Here is an 18,157-nt window from a genome sequence, read left to right on the forward strand (position 1 = left end):
TTACAAATGTTGGCGTTTTGTTATGATAGAACCAAACACAGGAGTATGTTATTTAACCCGGCGATGTCGGCACCGACAGGATTCGGCATGCCTACTTTACATAACGATTTCTCTGTGACCGCTTATGATATTCAGAAACTTTAAAAAATGTCTGAAACTGTTGTTTGTTGCGGTTATTCTTTTAAGGTTTACAGACAATCAAATAATATTCTCGGTTAACCGAAATAAACCGATTAATGAGGCCCGGTGGTCGACCAAGAAAATTTTCCATTTTCGCCATCCCTAGTCCCAAACTCCTCTCTACTAACTTCACTGAGTGTAATAAGTAGATAAATGATATACAATGTACAAACCTTTTACATGCTCTTGTTGCTCTCATCAAGTACTTGAATAAAATGAGTCAATTGGATCATTTATGGTCTAATTTCATAATAATAATAAATATTTTGGATGTGTCCCTGGATTTGCTGTCCACCCCGTCATTAGATGGTTACTGCCACTATAAGAAACCACCTGCTGTAATCAGTGACATCACTACCACTGCTTTGTCTTTTACAAATGGAGTGAAGAATAGCTCCTGCAGAGAGAGTACATATCAACATTTATATTTTGACATTTTCATCATTTTATGATTGAACTTGAATGTGTTCAATCTTAATGTGACACCCCTGTCATTGCAAAATATGAATCTATATAAATGCTTTACAGAAATTCAAAATATGTTTGTTAAACTATACACAGTCACCTTCCTAACTGATACGTGTTTCTAGCTAATGGCCCAAAATGTGCTCATTAAATGCAAACTTCAGCCAGAAACGTCCTCCCTGTCATTGTCCACCCCGTCATCAAGTCTAATTTTATAGTTACAGTTTTATAAGTTTTTCAGTGTTCCAGAAGTCAAGTGGAGCACAAAACATATGCAGAGAAAGAAATCATTTGAAAGGATACCTATGTTTATACTTTTTGTGGTAGGCCTACATTTAGGGACCAACATGTTTTTGTTTTGTTTATATCAATCTTGTTTGTTCCTCTAGTTGAAGGTTTTATTTATTTATTTTTGCTGTTGTTGAGTGTCATTTCCAAATGTAGCCTACCTGTGCACAATTCAAAATACAGTAGGTGAAAAAAGTCATGTTTTAACAAAAAATATTTGTTGACAAAACCATAACATTGTTTCCTTTAAATATACAGTATGTGAGGCACTTCACTATTGTCCACCCTGTCATGCCAAGGTCCACCCCGTCATGTCATTGTCCACCCTGTCATCTTCATGTTTTATGTGAATAAATAATTATTTTCACAAGTTATCAAAACCTTTTGTGTGATTTTGCTCTGAAGAGATTAGGGCCAAACAGTATTATTTCAAAGTCTGACCAGATACCTTTATTTATAGAGTTTATTCAGAAAAGAAAGTACAACTTTCACAGATTTTACATATACAAACATATTTTTCCATAATTTCTGTATTTTTGAGATACACTACTCACAAAAAGTTAGGGATATTCGGCTTTCAGGTGAAATTTCAGGATGAACCTAAAATGCATTATAACCTTTACAGGTGAACTTAATGTGACCTTCTGTAAACTTTTGAATGCACATGTCCAACTGTTCAGTGTTTCAGTACTTTTTGCACAAGTTGCTGTTCTGTAACAAGGAGTTTAACGGCAAAATTCACATTTGATGCTCCAGGTCATCGAGGTCGTATCATTAGGGAACGGCTGCTGGAGACTGGGGTACCTCAAATGGAGTGGCCTGCACTTTCTCAGACCTGCATCCCATAGAAAACCTATGGGATCCGCTGAGTCACCGTGTAGAGGCTCGGAGCTCTGTACCCCAGAACCTCAATGTCCTGAGGGCCGCCCTTCAAGAAGAGTGGGATGCCATGCCTCAGCAGACAATAAGTCGACTTGTGAACAGCATGAGGCGTCGTTGTCAAGCTGTAATTGATGCTCAAGGGCACATGACAAGTTATTGACACTGACATTTTTTGTTGTGGTATATCCACCACTGTTGTTGGCTTTTGTTTCAATAAATTGTTTGAGATGAGGAAATCACCAGTGTATGCTTCTACTTAAATGCCCTACTTTCATGATATAATATCACTGTAGCGTGAACATTTTACATTTTCCATAAATTTCACCCAAAAGCCAAATATCCCTAACTTTTTGTGAGTAGTGTATGTTTTCCAGAAACTAATATATTCCTGAACGAGGGACCAAATACCTTTCTGAAAATGTACATTTTGTAATCAATATATGATTAGAACATATTTACTCTATTTAGAAATTGTCCCATGACAGGGTGGACACATTTTGTAATTCACTTGTACTTTCTATGCTTGCAGTCAATTTATAAAAGGTGCAGGGGCTTGACCAACATGCATTTCTAACAGCTTAAGGTCTACTTTATACAATGGATATGGAGTTCAGTGGAAAATCTCATCTTTTTTTGCGTGACATTGGGAAGTCTCAATGGCACTCTATACTGATATTGACTCATAATTGTTGCTTGCTTGCTTTTGTTACTTTCATATTAGATTACTGAAATTCTTATAATCTGGGTTGTTGTTGGTATTTATTATTAAGGTTTATTAGTTGTTCAAAACAATGCAAACATATCACACTGGTTTCCATTGTCCTTCAATGGCTATCTCTCAATTTTAGACTTTAAGGTTTTAGATAACATTCAAGCCTTTACATGGTCTGGTTCATAGGTATATTTCTGAGCTCCTAGTGTAATATGCCCCAGTGCATAACTTGAGATCCTTTAATGGTGCTGAAGTTTGACTTTGGAATAGAATGACTGAAGGAACTGGGTTAGCCAGCTCAGTGTCTTCTTTTAAATCTTTTAAAAATCTTTTTATGAAAAGCCCCTTTTAACATCTTAATGTTATGTGGGGATTTTCTGTTTAGCTTAGCATCTCCTTTTTAAATTCTTCCTTATATTCTATAAGGCCTTTTCATATATTCATGCTGTGTGGGACTTCAATTTCTGCTATATGAATGTTTGATTTCTTTCAATCGATTACCCTTATGCTCCCTGCTTTGAGATTTGTTTTATTCTTTTATTTATTTGCTACATGTAATTGATGTTAATACTGTTTTTCTCATTTAATAGCAAAACACATAACCTTGTTAAGAGAGGTGCTCTATAAATGTATATATTATATTAAATAAGTATATTATTATTATACCAATATAAACAGACATCACAGATGAGTATCTAGAGGGTCAACATTATCTGTTATACTATTAATGGAGAATGCTTGCAAGAAGTTGAATTTTACCATTTCATATTTCACAGAGAAATAAAGAAGAAAAGGAAGATTAGGAACTCTCCGACAAAACTAAAAGGAGTAAGGGTAAAACAACAAAGACTAAGTGAAGGCAGGACAGAGAGACCGAGTGTTGAGGGATGACATAAAAAATGAAGAGAAAGAAAACAGACAGACAGATAAAGAAACAGCAAGAGAGATGCAATGGTTGTTGGAAAATAAATTAGCCCACAGACGTCCCGATCTGAACTGTTGTTAACTTTAATTAAATATTTTCAATTGTGAGAGTCCGACTTGGTGTGATGGATGACTACATCATGGAGCACGACTAGCATGCTGACACAGTGGCGGCTATGGCATTGTTGGTCCCCCTAGGCAAGTCTGCAAGCTCTATCACCTATTACAGGGATACCAGTGCTGGCTGTGTGCCTTTGGTTGTGCTGAATTGTCAGTCTGCCCCTGTGCACAGAGTCACAATGAAGTGACCCTGCCTCAAATGACTGGCCATGGGCACATATCATTACTGCAGGTGAGGTCACGTACTACCTGAAATTTACAACAACATAGGCAGCATCACAGTTACACAGACACACTTTCCTTGGGGACTGGCTGGCCGGACGAACTGAAACCGCTATTATGTTATCCCCCACCACCCACAGTATTGTCGGGTTAGCATTGTTGAGTTTCCAGGCACACAGTCATCATAAGCATCCATGTGTTCATACAGAGCTTTCACATGTCAAGCCATACAGAGAGCCTGGTCAAGGAATTATGCAGCCATAGCTCATAGAGGGGGTGGGAACTCATGCATGGAGGGCCCTCACTCACTGCGAGAGATCAGCCTACACAACTGCCTATATCACCTCTGCCACCACACCACCTGTGCTGTCAACCAGATAGCTGAGGTGATGTCATTGCTGTCTTTAAACCTTTTGATGACAAAGTAAGACTGTTGGGATCATCTAGAGATGTCAACTAGCTACAACTACAAAAACACTAACTAAAAAAAGCAGGTTTTTTTTAGATTTTCCTTTAGATGGCTATTATGATTATTATTTAATTTTTTTCAGTGAAAAAGAAAATTCTGATGCAAAAAAGATCATCCCTACAACAACTGTGATTCATATCGCAATATCTGTCAAAATAACTTGCTTGCACAGTGAAATTATTTAAATTTATCTCACTAACAGTTACTGCCTAAAAGGACAGCTTTCAGTTTAGTGTAACAGGTTGTCCAGGTTGTTCAGACTGACTGGTATTTTTGTGAGCTGGGTGACTTAGCTGGATCTTACTAACAGCACTCAAAAAATCCTGTCCATGGTCAAGGCAGTATGTAATATGACTGTACTTGTTCTATGTACTTGTCAGGGTGGGAATTATACCACAGCCACAGCGGCCATGGACGTCGTTGCCCCTCACTCTGGCCGTAGTGCCGTGAAAATAATTGTACCCCTCACGGCCAATTTGGTTGGTGTGCCCCAAGCAGTCAATTTCTCAAGGTTATCATGGATGCCAGAAAATCTCGAGGGGAAAAAAAGTGAATCCCGACCCAAAATGAATTGAATTTCTGCTCATGTTGGTGGCTTTGAAGCAAAGCAATGTTTTGCATGCGCGCGCAACCATTATACAACACATAGATCTGACCGAGCAATCTGATTGGTCAATCAGACGTTTAGAATGTGCTCAAATTAGCATGACAGCACGGCCAGCTGTGCTCAAATGAAAAACACCTCATCACTGAAAATATTAGGCTACTCCACCTATATCTTATCGCCCGAGTCTGTGTGGTTTCCATGGCAACACGAAAAGTTTCACTGAAACCCGCATCAAAAGCCGCTGTCAACTGTGTTAGCCTGCATAATGGACCGTTTTGTTGTCAATTTTGATTTCTTTGGCGACCTAAGTTTGGATAAATGGCTGAATGAGGAAGACAAGAGACAAATTGAGTGAAGAGCTGGATCAGCTGGAAAGGTCAAGAAATTAAGCCAGTACAGCCGGGTCAACATCGTGGGCCATCAAATGTCTACAAGACTACCTGAAAAACACCGGGCAAACTTCTTTACTTACAGCTGATTTCTCAGCTGTAAGTAAAGAAGAGCTGAACAAGATCCTCTGTGAATTTTATGGAGCTTTAATTTCTATAATAAAGAGAATGAAATGCCTCAGAAGATTCAGCACCACGGACAGTACCTGTAGGATTTTCCACAGACAGTACCTGCAGAAGCAGATTCATTTCTTTAATTGTATGAATTCATGATGTTTATTCATAGCATAGGTTACAAGTCCATGCATTTTACTCAATGGCCTTGGTGCCCTGGCATGTGGCCTTAATGCCCTAAAAAAAGTGGCAACACCAAGGGCCAAATGGCCTTGCCCCTAAAATTGTGTAATTCCCACCCTGGTACTTGTGCTATTTTGTACTTTTGGAATGTGTATTAGGAAACATTTAGTCATTCCATACACAGAAAGAAGACAGAGGAATTTGTCACGCCATCTAATCTCAGCCGTTATACCAGCTCTTCCAAAAATTAATTGGATCAGCGATGTGATAGACAATGGAAAGGTCAATGCAATCATCCATCCCTGATGCATATGTTATGAGCGTAGTATGAACAAATGACCAAATTAATATGACCTAATTATAAATGAGTTGGGCCCTCTAAATTGTGTGTGTGTGTGTGTGTGTGTGTGTGTGTGTGTGTATGTGTGTGTGTGTGTGTGTGTATATCATACCCAGCACCTCCTGTGATGGTGGTAAACTGAGGCAGAGGCTTGAGCCAGGCATGCTGGAGTCATCTTGTGCATGAACCAGTGCGCCTCCGTCCTGCAAGGAGCGCAGATGTTCCCTCAAACGAATCACTTCCTCCCGAAGAGACTCCACTTCCTGCTGGCGCTGTTGCTTAGCAACACTGGTGGGGTTCATCTTGAAGTGGAGGACTTGGGTCTTGACTGGATCATAGTCTCCCTGAAACATAAACAGCGAGAGAATGAGGATATAATGGTCTTAAAAATGACAAGTATTAATTTGTCTTAGTTTATCATGCAGCCATTAAGGCCAAAGGGCAGGATGCCGTCAGAGATCTGACTTTTGATTGGTAGTTACCAGATGAAATGTCTATTCTTGTGACTACTTACTACTTCCAATTAGTGGCTTCTTTGAGACAGTGAGTGTGACATGAGTTATCACTGAGTATGTCAGCACCAATGACATTATATAAACAAACCCGGAGAAACACCTACAGTAAATTAAACTGAAATGTACAAAACCTGACTACTGTCGGAGTCAAATGTAGTTTTGTGAATTTTAACCACTCATTCAACCCAGCAATGGGTTGATAGATGAAAATGTATTTATTTCCCCACACAAAATACTAACAATTAATTAATTAATAGTTTCAACAAATTTGTTGTTCATTTAATGCTATTCAATGTTATATTCTTTTTATTTCATAGATTTTAAACTTCAACATATACTCTAGTGTGTAGTGTAACACATTTTGTCTATATTATAAATATTCAAAGTAATTGAACTGATCAACTTTCAAAAAAATATAAATACAGACAATAAAACATGACTTTATCACAATATATTGCTAACACTGTTATGTTTTTACACAACTCCAACAAGATCCACCTCTTGATGTGCATCTCTGAAACCTACAAACACAAAATACATAACATATAATCAGACTGATGGGAGAGACAAAAAAAAAAAGAAAAAAGACAGTAGAATAAGAAACCCACCGTGAGGTAAAAAAGGCAATGTTATTTCCTGAAAACACAATTTCCTTTTTTTTTTTTTTTGTTTTCTCCAGACTCTGAGGTCTTGGAAAATAAGAGAGTCCATCTTAGCTTAATGTCAATATAAGGGGACGCACTCTCTCTCTCTCACACACACACACACACACACACACACACACACACACACACACACACGCACACGCACACGCACACGCACACGCACACGCACACGCACACGCACACGCACACGCACACGCACACGCACACGCACACACACACGCACGCACTGAGCTCTTGATTACTGACTAAATTAGATTCCATATGCCCCCAAGCGACGGTTGCCAAATAAACTACAGGCGCGGGGGAAAGCAAGAGGCAGAGGAGGAGAGAGGCATAGGACGATGGGAAACACTTAAGGACAGAGGAAAGACTGGTAAACAGAGTGAAAACAATGGATGGATGGAGGATTATCGCCCTCAGCATAGGGGAGAAGTAGCATGGATGGGAGCGGGTGAGGGGGAATGTAAGACACTCCTATAAATAAAGCTTTGTATAATTTAAAAGGTACAGAAGGGGTAAGCGCTCTGAAATGAGGAACACAGAATGTGCGTATTTATATCAAACAATTTTCAACTAAACAGCAAAAACGCCACTGGAAAATGAACTCCTGGCCTATTTTCTTCCTCCTGAGATCTTTTGAAGTTCTACATCTGGGTATGGACACGTCACTCATTCAGTCTGTGTGTGTGAGGAAGAGTGAGAAAGCAGTGACAGAGAGACAGTGTGCTAGAGAGATACGCTGGAAACCATGGGAAAAAAGAGACGTCCTTAAAAAGCAGCCAACAGCTGCATCACTGTTAAAGACTGGGAATTCTTTCAAGCATGCTCCTTTAAAATTAGGTCATGCTAAAGAAAATTGGGATGATTTGGCCATGGAATTCATATTTTACTTTTAGGATGCCTGAACTGAGCTGAGGGACAAAATTTTAATTGACTGCTTCAACAGAACAACTACACAAAAAAAGAAAAGGAAAAAAGAAAGACATTTCTTTCTCTTTGCAACTTAAGCACGCTGCTTTCAGACTGAGCCAAGAGACAGCGTAATCATTTTTTTAATTGGCTGGCCTTGTCCATATATAGAATCGAAATAAAGACATGAAATTCGCAGTCTTTTCCTTGCCCTCTGTTTTACTTTTAAACAAAGACAGAAACAGAGTCAGGGCAGCACAACATATGACATAAGGTAATCAAGTGAATAAACAAAATCCACTGAAATAAATAGCCTGAAACCTTACAGCTCTCAGACACAGGTAAACAATCTACAGGATGCAAATACTTACCTCGGTCTCTACATGCCCTTTCACATAGTCTGTGTTTGTGTGTATGAGAGGAGACAGAGGGGACTACAATATGGGTTTATACATTGTTGCTGACCTCATGGTGCAGCAACAAAAGACGTCAAATTACTGGAGTCACAAAGTGGTCGTAAGCAAACTGCTTAATATTACAGTGCGTCCAGCCAGCCTGTTTCATGCATGTGTTTACATGCATATATACAGCGCACTCTTACGCTCAGTATTTAAAGTGCAGGAAGGTGGAGTGCCATTCTAAGTGCCTGAGGCTACATATCTCTTATTCATGGAGCAACAATAACAACACATCTAAAACCAGGGAGCAGAGCCCGTTTTAAAGCAGACCGATAGAGATAGAGAGATAGAGAGAGAGAGAGAGAGAGCGAGAGAGAGAGAGAGCGAGAGAGAGAGAGAGAGAGAGAGAGAGAGAGAGAGAGAGAGAGAGAGAGAGAGAGAGAGAGAATCTAAATCTGGAGAACAATGTCTGTTTTTAACCCTGCTGAACAAATCGCTCTGAAACATCCACTTATATACTCAACACAGCACAAACCACAGGGGACACATGAGTCACTGATGGATTAGGTGACACACAAATGGTAACTGAGTGTGTATGAGCGCGAGAGTCAGGGGTGCTATCATAAAAAAAAAGACAAGAAAAGGAAAAGAAGAAGAAAGAAATTTCCTCTTAAAAAAACGCACACTTGCTGTGAAAATGTGAAGTTGAATGAAGAGGATGAAGACAGGCCGTAGAGGCAAACCAATGCCACTGAAATACTTTATTAAGATCTGATTTGAGCATCCTCATTGCTGTCCTGACAAACTGGGCGTGCATGTGTTGGAGTGGGTGTAGAATTACATTTTTACGGCATAAAATGTATCCAAACAGAAACTGTATCCTCCCATCTAATTTGATAATGTTATTCATGCATAAATATCCTTTCAGCAATGTCACAGCATTGTGCAAATATTTGGTTCTTGATATCTGTGACCTCTCCTGATAGCAAAACCAAGCAGTGTACCAATAAAACAATAGGGCTTCGCACTGGGACAGTGCTCGGGCCCTAATGATGAACAGACAAGCTACTAAACACTGCTGCATGTCAACCCAGTATTGTCTACAGCAGTGGACCCCCACCGTAGTGGAAAACCCTCGTCCAATTTGTCACTTTCTAAGTCACAGGAAAATAACAGTCATGATAATAAGATCCCTGAATTCCCTTTCATTTCATGTCCAGCAAGTGATATCTGTCTGTCCCAAAGACACTTTTTTTCTGTCTGCAGGACAATAGGCCAAACTTAGTCTCGAGCCCTGAGTGGCTCCCCTTAAAAAGAAATATTTGTGACCTCTGTCACAGGCTTCAAATGCAGATTGATGAACATTGTGATGAACATTTCCTCTAAAGAATGATGTTCCCTTATGATCTTTGCTCATTTATCAGGGAATAAAAGGCCTAGAGGTTGAGCAGTGAAGCCTCTTTCCCCAGGCAACAAATAACCTGAGTGGTGGCTACACCTGTCAAATTTTATCTGCCCAGTCACCAAACTCCTTTCCTGTAGAGCCAAAGTGGGAAAAATAGGGACCTGAGAAACAATGTAAGTGTGGCACGGTGGTTAGCGCTGTTGCCTCACAGTAAGAACGTCCTGGGTTCCTGGCAGGCTGGCCAGGGTCCTTTCTGTGTGGATTTTGCCTGTTCTCCCTTTATCTGTGCAGGTTTGTGCTGGGAGATCTGGTTTCCTCCCGTGGCTCAAAGACATTAAGGTAGGTGAACTGGAGATACTAATTTTCCCCTAGGTGTGAGTGTGTCTGGCCTGTGATATGTAGTGAATTATCCAACTGCCCATGGCCTATACCCTAAAATTTACCTCAACATTACCAACATCACATACTGTTGAATACGGTGAATATACAGCCTCAAGTCTCACCTTATTACATTTGGTTTTTGAGATCTTGAGTGTAGTGGTTTCTTAGTGTGTTGTTTTCTAGTGAGAAGCCTAATCATGCAGGCCCACTACAGACCCATAATAGGAGCAAAGATTGTTTTCCCACATTATTTCTAATGATGGAATTAATATTTAAGTCTGACTGGTTTTAAAAAGGTATTTAAAGGTCTTAGATATACCTTGACGAAACATGAAGAAACCCTTAAATGGTATGGCTGATGCCACTAATTTGCATATGACATCATCTTGCCCTCACAAGAGGGGCACCATCAAAGAAATGTTATAAGCCAGGAAAAACCCTGATCTGGGCTAGAGGCCAAGATATCAATCACTTCTTTGCCTGGTACTAGGACTCTCTCCACTGGTAATTATGTCTAAACTAAATGTTGCTGAAGCTAAACATTGTAAGTTTGGGAATGCCCGTGTGAACATATGCATAACAGAGAGGCACTGTTGATGCAATTGCTTGCAATGGCGACAATTATCTCTGTCTAGACACTGGCATGACAGCAGGAGCAAAGGAAAAAAAAGTGCGGCAGCTTCGTTAAATCTGTCATTACCACTGTTATGTTATGCCATGGAAGAGAAGACACATGACAAAAGAAGGAAACGAAAAACACAATAAAAGAAAGTCATCAATGAAATGGGGGTTTATCAGGGGCTATGATCTTTTCTGGTGATCAGCTTGATTCAGGAACAGCCATCATCAATACTTGTGGAAGGCATAATGATGCAGGGTTGTCTTCATGTGGTTATGAATATGATTTTTCGCCAGAATGAGCACAGGGCCCAAGCCATTGAAGGGCTAAATAGCATAGGACAGATAGAACACACGTAGGGGGAAGCAGAACAGTCCTTGATTGGCTCTGAAATCCTGTATGCAAACGAGGTTGTGTTCTCAGTAATATGACTGGGTAAGAGTCGCACGCTGCAGGCTCTTGGAAACAGCCTTGACAGCTTGGGATGTCAGACAGATTGAGAGGAGGGGGAAAAAAAAACAAAAAAAAAAACAACAGCTCTAATTAAAAACAACCTCCAACACCCTATGAAACAACCATCCAGCACACTGAGCTCAAACACATCACATCACATTGTTTAAACCTTTAACGTAATAAGTTGTAGACATTTCATATAAATAAATGTCCGTTAAATAAATGACTGTGAGAAGACACTGGAGGTTCAACTAATTTCTGAATTTGATACGGCTGCTGTTCATAACACCCAGGGAGGTCTTTTCTGGGGAAAATTCTCTGTTGCATAGGAGGTGGTGCATTTTGTGTTTCCATTAACTGTAACAGGGGTTTGTTTGAAATAAATGACAGAACTCTGTACTTTAGCATTACGAGCAATAGCAGCCGTGACTGAAAAGAAAGACTGGTACTTACAGAGACTTCAGAAAAACACTCAATAAAACCTTGCCATATTGGCCCCACTGTGAGCCAATTGTGAGATGATGTCTGTAAAGTGCAGTGCAAAAACACCTTGGCAATTACCACATATCATTAAAGATGCCAATAAATTAAAAACAAACAAAAATAAGTATGTTATTTCAAATGCAGATGCCCATTGGGCCTGCTGTTGGCACTAGAGGAAAGGCCATGGAGTCACCAAAATTGACAGGTTTCATCCTCTAGCCAACATGAATGTTGTCACCAAATTTCTTGGCAATCCAAATATTTTTTGAGTCAATCCTGACAATACTGACAACTTGGCCTACTGATGGCGCTAGAGGGAAGGTCACCATAATGGATAGATTTCATGCTCTAGTCTTGGCAACATGAATGTTGTCACCAAAATTCTTGGCAATCCACCAAATAGATTTGAAGATTTGGCCCTCTAACTGCTGACTGATCAACCAACATGGTGACATGGTGTATATAGCCTCGCTTTCCAACAGGGAAAAGGCAAAACATGGATTACCAAAAATATAACAGATTTCAAGTAATTGTAAAAATATGAATGCACTGGTCTACATTTGACAAGACAAGTAGTGTACAGCAGAAGTGGCATGGCCTAATGGTGTGAAAAAACACCTCTTTTTTAACCATTTTTTTTTCTTTTTTTGATGTGACTGAAAGTTCATTAATGGTAGCATTCTATAGAGTCTCATTAAATAGGTTGTGAGGACAAATAAAAAATAGTAGTGCCAGCACTGGTCCACTGAATGGCAGAGAACAGCCTATTCCCTGTTGTGAAAGCTTAGTTATAACATATTGGAGTGTGGGTGTGGGCCATTTTGTAGTCTATTCATTATCTCTTTCAAAGTGACACCAAATTGAAATTGAGTAGGAGATTACTGGACCAAATTTAAACCTGCATTGTTTCAAGGACAATATTGTAAAAGCTACTTAATCTAGAGGGTTGAGTGCGGCAAAGTTTCTTTCCAGGACAGACCAAAGGATTGTTAAGTGCTGGACAGTCAGAAAGTCTCTCAATTTTCATACTTCATGCTTCTTACTTTCATACCGTTCCAAATTAAGTTTGCCACTTTGCCCTGTTTTCTCCCAGTATCCAGAAGGGAGTGACAGAAGGAGAGCTGAATAACAGAAATTAACTCTGAGCTAGAGATGCGCCAATTGATCGGCCACTGACCGGAATTGGCTGATTTTCAGCTTGATTGGCCATGACCAGTGACCGGCAGACCAGTCTCAGACATGTCCAATTCTGTGCTGGTGAAATTTGTATGCATGTGCCATATGATGGTTCCCGTCCTGCACAGCCACACACACACACACACACACACACACACACACACACACACACACACACACACACACACACACACACACACACACACACACACACACACACACACACACATACACACACACACACACACAAGCTAAACATGATGGTGTTAAAGTCTGTCACCATGAGTGATGCGGAAACAAAGCAGATATATATTGTCTACATACCTTGCTGCCACTCTCGACTGGATTTAAACTCCCATTATAGCCTACTCTCCCTGTTAATCCTTATTGATTCTGTCCCCTTGCTCTGTTACCCTTTCTGCACTGTTTATCTCTTTTTTTTTACTGTTTTTTTTTTACTGTTAATATTCGCTTGCTACATACATCGTCTTTTAAAAAACAAACCCTTGACTTCCATGTTCACAGGATGCAACAAAATGATAACAATATAGCAAATACATTATGAACACAGCTTAAAAATGGTAGTTCACATGTAAACCATGCATTCCACAATTAATTTTATGTTGGATTTCATTTGTAAAATTAATTAATTAATTAAAAAAATAAATAAAGCTCTGCCTAGTAACCTGGAAGACTTTTCTGTTTTATTGAGTGTGAGAAGGTCCTGTAAACTGGTGCAATTATGGATAAAATGTGAAAATCGAAATTGGCAGGTGAGACTTGCTGGTGAAGTGGGGGTAATATTTGAAGAAAACCCTTAGAATTAATGAGATTGTAAATGTATGAGAAAAAAACTCAGATACTGTCTGAGATTAAACAAGTAAAGTTACGAGAAAGAACTCACAAATTCATGAGACAAAACTGAAAATTCTGTGAAGTCACAGATTTGCCAGAAAAAAACCCTGTAATTCTCTAAGATAAAAGCCATGAAATTTATGCAGAAAAAACTCACAAATATCTGCCAAAAACAAACAAAAAAACAAAAAAAAAACACCTCTCTGAATATAAAGACACAAATTTCTGAGAAAAAAAACCACACTGCAGATGCTCCCACTTGCCATGTATGACGCCTGCAGTTGATGCCCTCATCAAATTCTACTTTGCAATTGTTGTGTTCTGAAAGCTAATCCTATCCCAGTTCTTCAGGTGGCGCTATGTAACTGCTGCTGTATAGCTGGAGAAGAAAAAGACATTAAGTATTGGTGCACAGTTGTAAGATGGGCGTCAACAGTAAATGAAGTTGTGACGTTATCCTCTGTCCAGTGCTTCTTTTCCAAATGCTCTAATACAAATGAAGTGAAATGAAGTGAAAAAGTACAAGTTTCTGAATTTTTCCATTGAAGGTTTTCCATTTTCCACAACTATTTCATAAATAGTATCGCACCAGTCCTCTGTTGATGGGGTGTCAGGCATAAGCCATTTCTTTGTAATTGCTTTTCTAGCAGCTGCACTCAGTATTCCAAATAGGTAAATTATTTTAGCATTTGTAGTGTGTAGTTGCTGAATGCAGAAGGCCAAAAAGGAGTTCATCCCAATAAGAACACATTTTTTGTCCCGTATATGGTCACTAATTCCATATAAATCTCACACCAAAAAGTATTTAGTTTTGGACAGGCCCAAAACAAGTGGTAATTGACTAACTTCCTGGGAGCCACATTTCTTCCAGCAGCTGGAAGAGCCCGCGTGATGAGACTGAACAGGTGTGATGAAGTGCCTAAGACTCTTCCAGCCAAACACTCCATGAGGCTGAGCTTGATATCCTCCAGTTCAAAGTTTTGTCCAGACTTCCTCTGGAATGCAACTCTTAGTTTTCCTTTCCAATTCATTTTTGTTTTTTGTAGTTGGTACTTGCTATTTTAACCTCCTGAAGTCCACTATATAGTCTTAAAATAACTTTGAGCTCTTCTGCTTAGAGTAATCTGCCCTATAGGCAGTAATAAAATTTTCAATAGGTTGTTTACCCCCCAACATACTGTAGAAATGTTTATGTGATGGCACACCTGAAAAAATCTAAAAAAGTCATAATCATTTAACCTGTATAGTCTTTTTAATGTCTGAGCATGTTCATTTTTATAATAGCGATTCTACATCCTACAAAAATGTAAATGATGAAATGGCCCATTTATATAGCACTTTTCTAGTCAATTTACAATGTACTGCATGCATCACAAGCACCTATTCCACCCACATTCATACACTGATGACAGAGGCTGCCGTACAAGGCACCAACCCGCTCCTCAGCAGCAGTTAAGGCAGTACTGTAGTGGAGGGTATACGCAGGTATACAGAGTATACTCACCTCCTTTTCTGAAAATTCACCCACATAGCCCAAGAGCTACTGAAACATATATTAGAGTTATCAGAGTTTCACCACTGCCTCATCAGTGGTCTACCTTCCCACTTAACTATCACTACAGCCCTGGGCTAAAGGTTCAGTGTCTTGCCCAATGACACTTTTAAATGCTCTCTGCAGGAGCTAGGGATCGAACAGGAACCTTATGATTACTAGACAACCGCTCTACTTCCTAAGCCACACCACCACCACAGGTATTGTACATAATGATGCCCCAAAATCATGTAATCTCACAAGACCTGTGTCAACAGATTTTAAGGTGTTGTCATAATTCTTGAAGATGGCTTTCTCCAGTAATGGGTATATTTCTATGGCTGGATATCTGAAATGGCAAACTGGAAAACTGGAATCATCACTGTCTGTTTCAGCTGCTGTATTGAAAAGAGGTGATATGATTCAATTACCTTTGTAAATGGATAAGGGCTGAACCACTTCATGATGTTAAGGACAACTGGGGGGGAGTAACTTACATCCTCAACAAGAGGAAAATGCTGTCTGCATAGAAAAATACTGAATGGTGTGCAGGTTTTATGTAAGCAGCTGAGCTTGTCCAGACTGCTGAATAGCCTGGGCCAGTGGCGCCATCACAAAAAAAAAAAAAAAACACTGGGCTAAGCGGAACCTTTTTCCAGGTAGACCTAGGAATCTTAAAAAGTAGAGAAGATATATTACATTGGCGAAGGCAAGGAAACACCCTGGACAGGTCACCAGTCCATCGCAGGGCAGACAGACAAACACTGACATTCGCACACAGTCACACCTAGGGGCAATTTAGCTTCTCCAATTCACCTAACCTGCATGTCTTTGAACGGTGGGAGGAAACCGGAGTGCCCGGAGGAAATCCACACAGACACGGGGAGAACATGCAAACTCCACACAGAAAGGACCTTGGGTGGGAATCGAACCCAGGACCTTCTCACTGTGAGGCGACAGTGCTAACCACTGCACCACCATGCCGCCCCTTTGGCATTGGCATTTCTTTTTTTTTTTTTTTTTCAAGGAGTGTGCAATTTAATACAACTGCAAAGTCTGCAACAGAGTTAAAACTAACACGGTCATGGTGTTTAAAAAAGCAATTATCTGAAGACAGGCCCATCTGAAAAGTTTAAGCTGTTTTCACACAGGTCTGCTATTATGCCAAGAAATTTGATTGCATGGTACAGGTTAAATGTAATCAATCAATTCAATCACTTAATGAACTCAGAGGCTCATTCAGTGACTGACTAGTGATGCCACAGTGCTTTAATGAGCAACTCAGAGGGTCCTCTGTTCCAGCAGTGGTAGCCTCGTCTCAAATGGCTTGTTATGGTCTTACTTTTATTGTGTACTGTGAATGCACTGTCTATGGTTTTGTTACCTGTATGTGTTGATCTGGTGAAAAATGAGTTTCCCCCTTTGGGGATTAATAAAGCTATCTAATCTAATGTAATCTAATCTGATCTAATTGAATTCAATGATGACCACCCCCCGCCCCCAGAGTGCTTTCAGACTCAATGTTACAAAACTATTTTAAGCTGTATACATATGTGTCTGTCTGAAATATCTGTATGAAAATCTTGTCAAAATTTCCAGAGACCTACTTCTGTTTTCAGCAGAGCAGAGAGTGTGAAATGATAGTAAGGGCTACAGAGATTTAACGCACAAACTAGAATGGCTGGGACAGTGAAAGACGGTAGAATTAAATATCCAATTCATTATTTGTTCATGCACTCATGCCTTCATTCATCCATTCATGCTTCCTTTTAAACGGTCCTCCATTCAATCACTCATCTACTCCCTCAGTCTGATGCAGAAGTCTCTTGGGGTGCATTAGACCATGGAAGAGTCAGAAAAATCAACCCCTAAGAACTGACCTGATCCACTCACTGCACAACCTTGAAGCCTACACACACACACACACACACACACACACAGATTGTCAATTGCCTAAAAAGTGTTGGTCATGCTTGAAAACCCATGGAGTCTTTTCACCCCACTGCTAAATGGAACCAACATGCACGCCCACACACATTTCATTAAAAAAGCCTTGGTTGGCTCAGTTTGGCACAGCATGAGTCAGGGGAGTTAGAGGGCCTGACTAAGATGACACACACACACACACACACACACACACACACACACACACACACACACACACACACACACACACACACACACACACACACACACACACACACACACACACACACACACACACACACACACACACACACACACAAATACGGACGCAAGCAATTTAAGAAGGAGAAGGGATCAGGTATAAGTGAGGGAGTTAGTTGAGCAACTTCGCCAGATGAAAGTAGCTGGATTAGATGGATATGTGTATATGTGTGCATGCGCATGTGTGTGGCTGGTTTGGGGAAGGGGTTATTCATTTCAGACAGCTCTATTCCCAGCTGACACTGAAGTAGGTGTACACTTCTGTCGACTCTATCTCTCCCCCCGCCGCTCTGTCCGTTCTAATCCCTTCAGCCAATAAGGGGGACTTCATAACAGCCACAGGTTCTACAACTTTCCATTGGACACTGCTGGAATCACACCTGGGTCCAATTGTGCTTGAAAAACTGTCAGATATGGGAAGTGTTTGCGTGAATCAATCTGTGGTGTCATACGGGCGAGGTTGCTGCCCTTGGGGTTATTAAATTGGTTCCTTTGTGCCAGACAAGTCAATCCGTCACAGAAAACAGTTGGAGGGAACTCTTGGTGCCTACCTGGAGGTTGTGTCTCTCCAGTCTCATCTCCAGAATGCTGTTCTGCTCCTCCAGACGCTGTCTCTCCGCCTCCAAATCCTCAATCTTCAGCCTGAATAATGGATACACACATGTTGACTTATCCGCTTATTGCT

At 40.2% G+C, this 18,157-nt stretch overlaps 1 protein-coding gene across 3 annotated transcripts in view; it reads right to left on the bottom strand.

Annotated features, from left to right (window-relative positions):
- The window catches only part of mad1l1 (mitotic arrest deficient 1 like 1), a 68,072-nt gene that overhangs the window by 24,660 nt on the left and 25,255 nt on the right, over window positions 1-18,157 (bottom strand). For all 3 annotated transcript variants that reach the window (XM_030060987.1, XM_030060973.1, XM_030060981.1), the window contains 2 exons: window positions 18,024-18,114; window positions 6,008-6,239 (listed from right to left, as the gene is read on the bottom strand). In XM_030060987.1, the coding sequence (XP_029916847.1) occupies window positions 6,008-6,239; window positions 18,024-18,114 (323 nt within the window). The remainder of the gene's footprint in view (window positions 1-6,007; window positions 6,240-18,023; window positions 18,115-18,157) is intronic.

The sequence above is a fragment of the Myripristis murdjan genome, chromosome 1, assembly GCF_902150065.1.
Source record: "Myripristis murdjan chromosome 1, fMyrMur1.1, whole genome shotgun sequence".
NCBI lineage: Eukaryota > Metazoa > Chordata > Actinopteri > Holocentriformes > Holocentridae > Myripristis > Myripristis murdjan.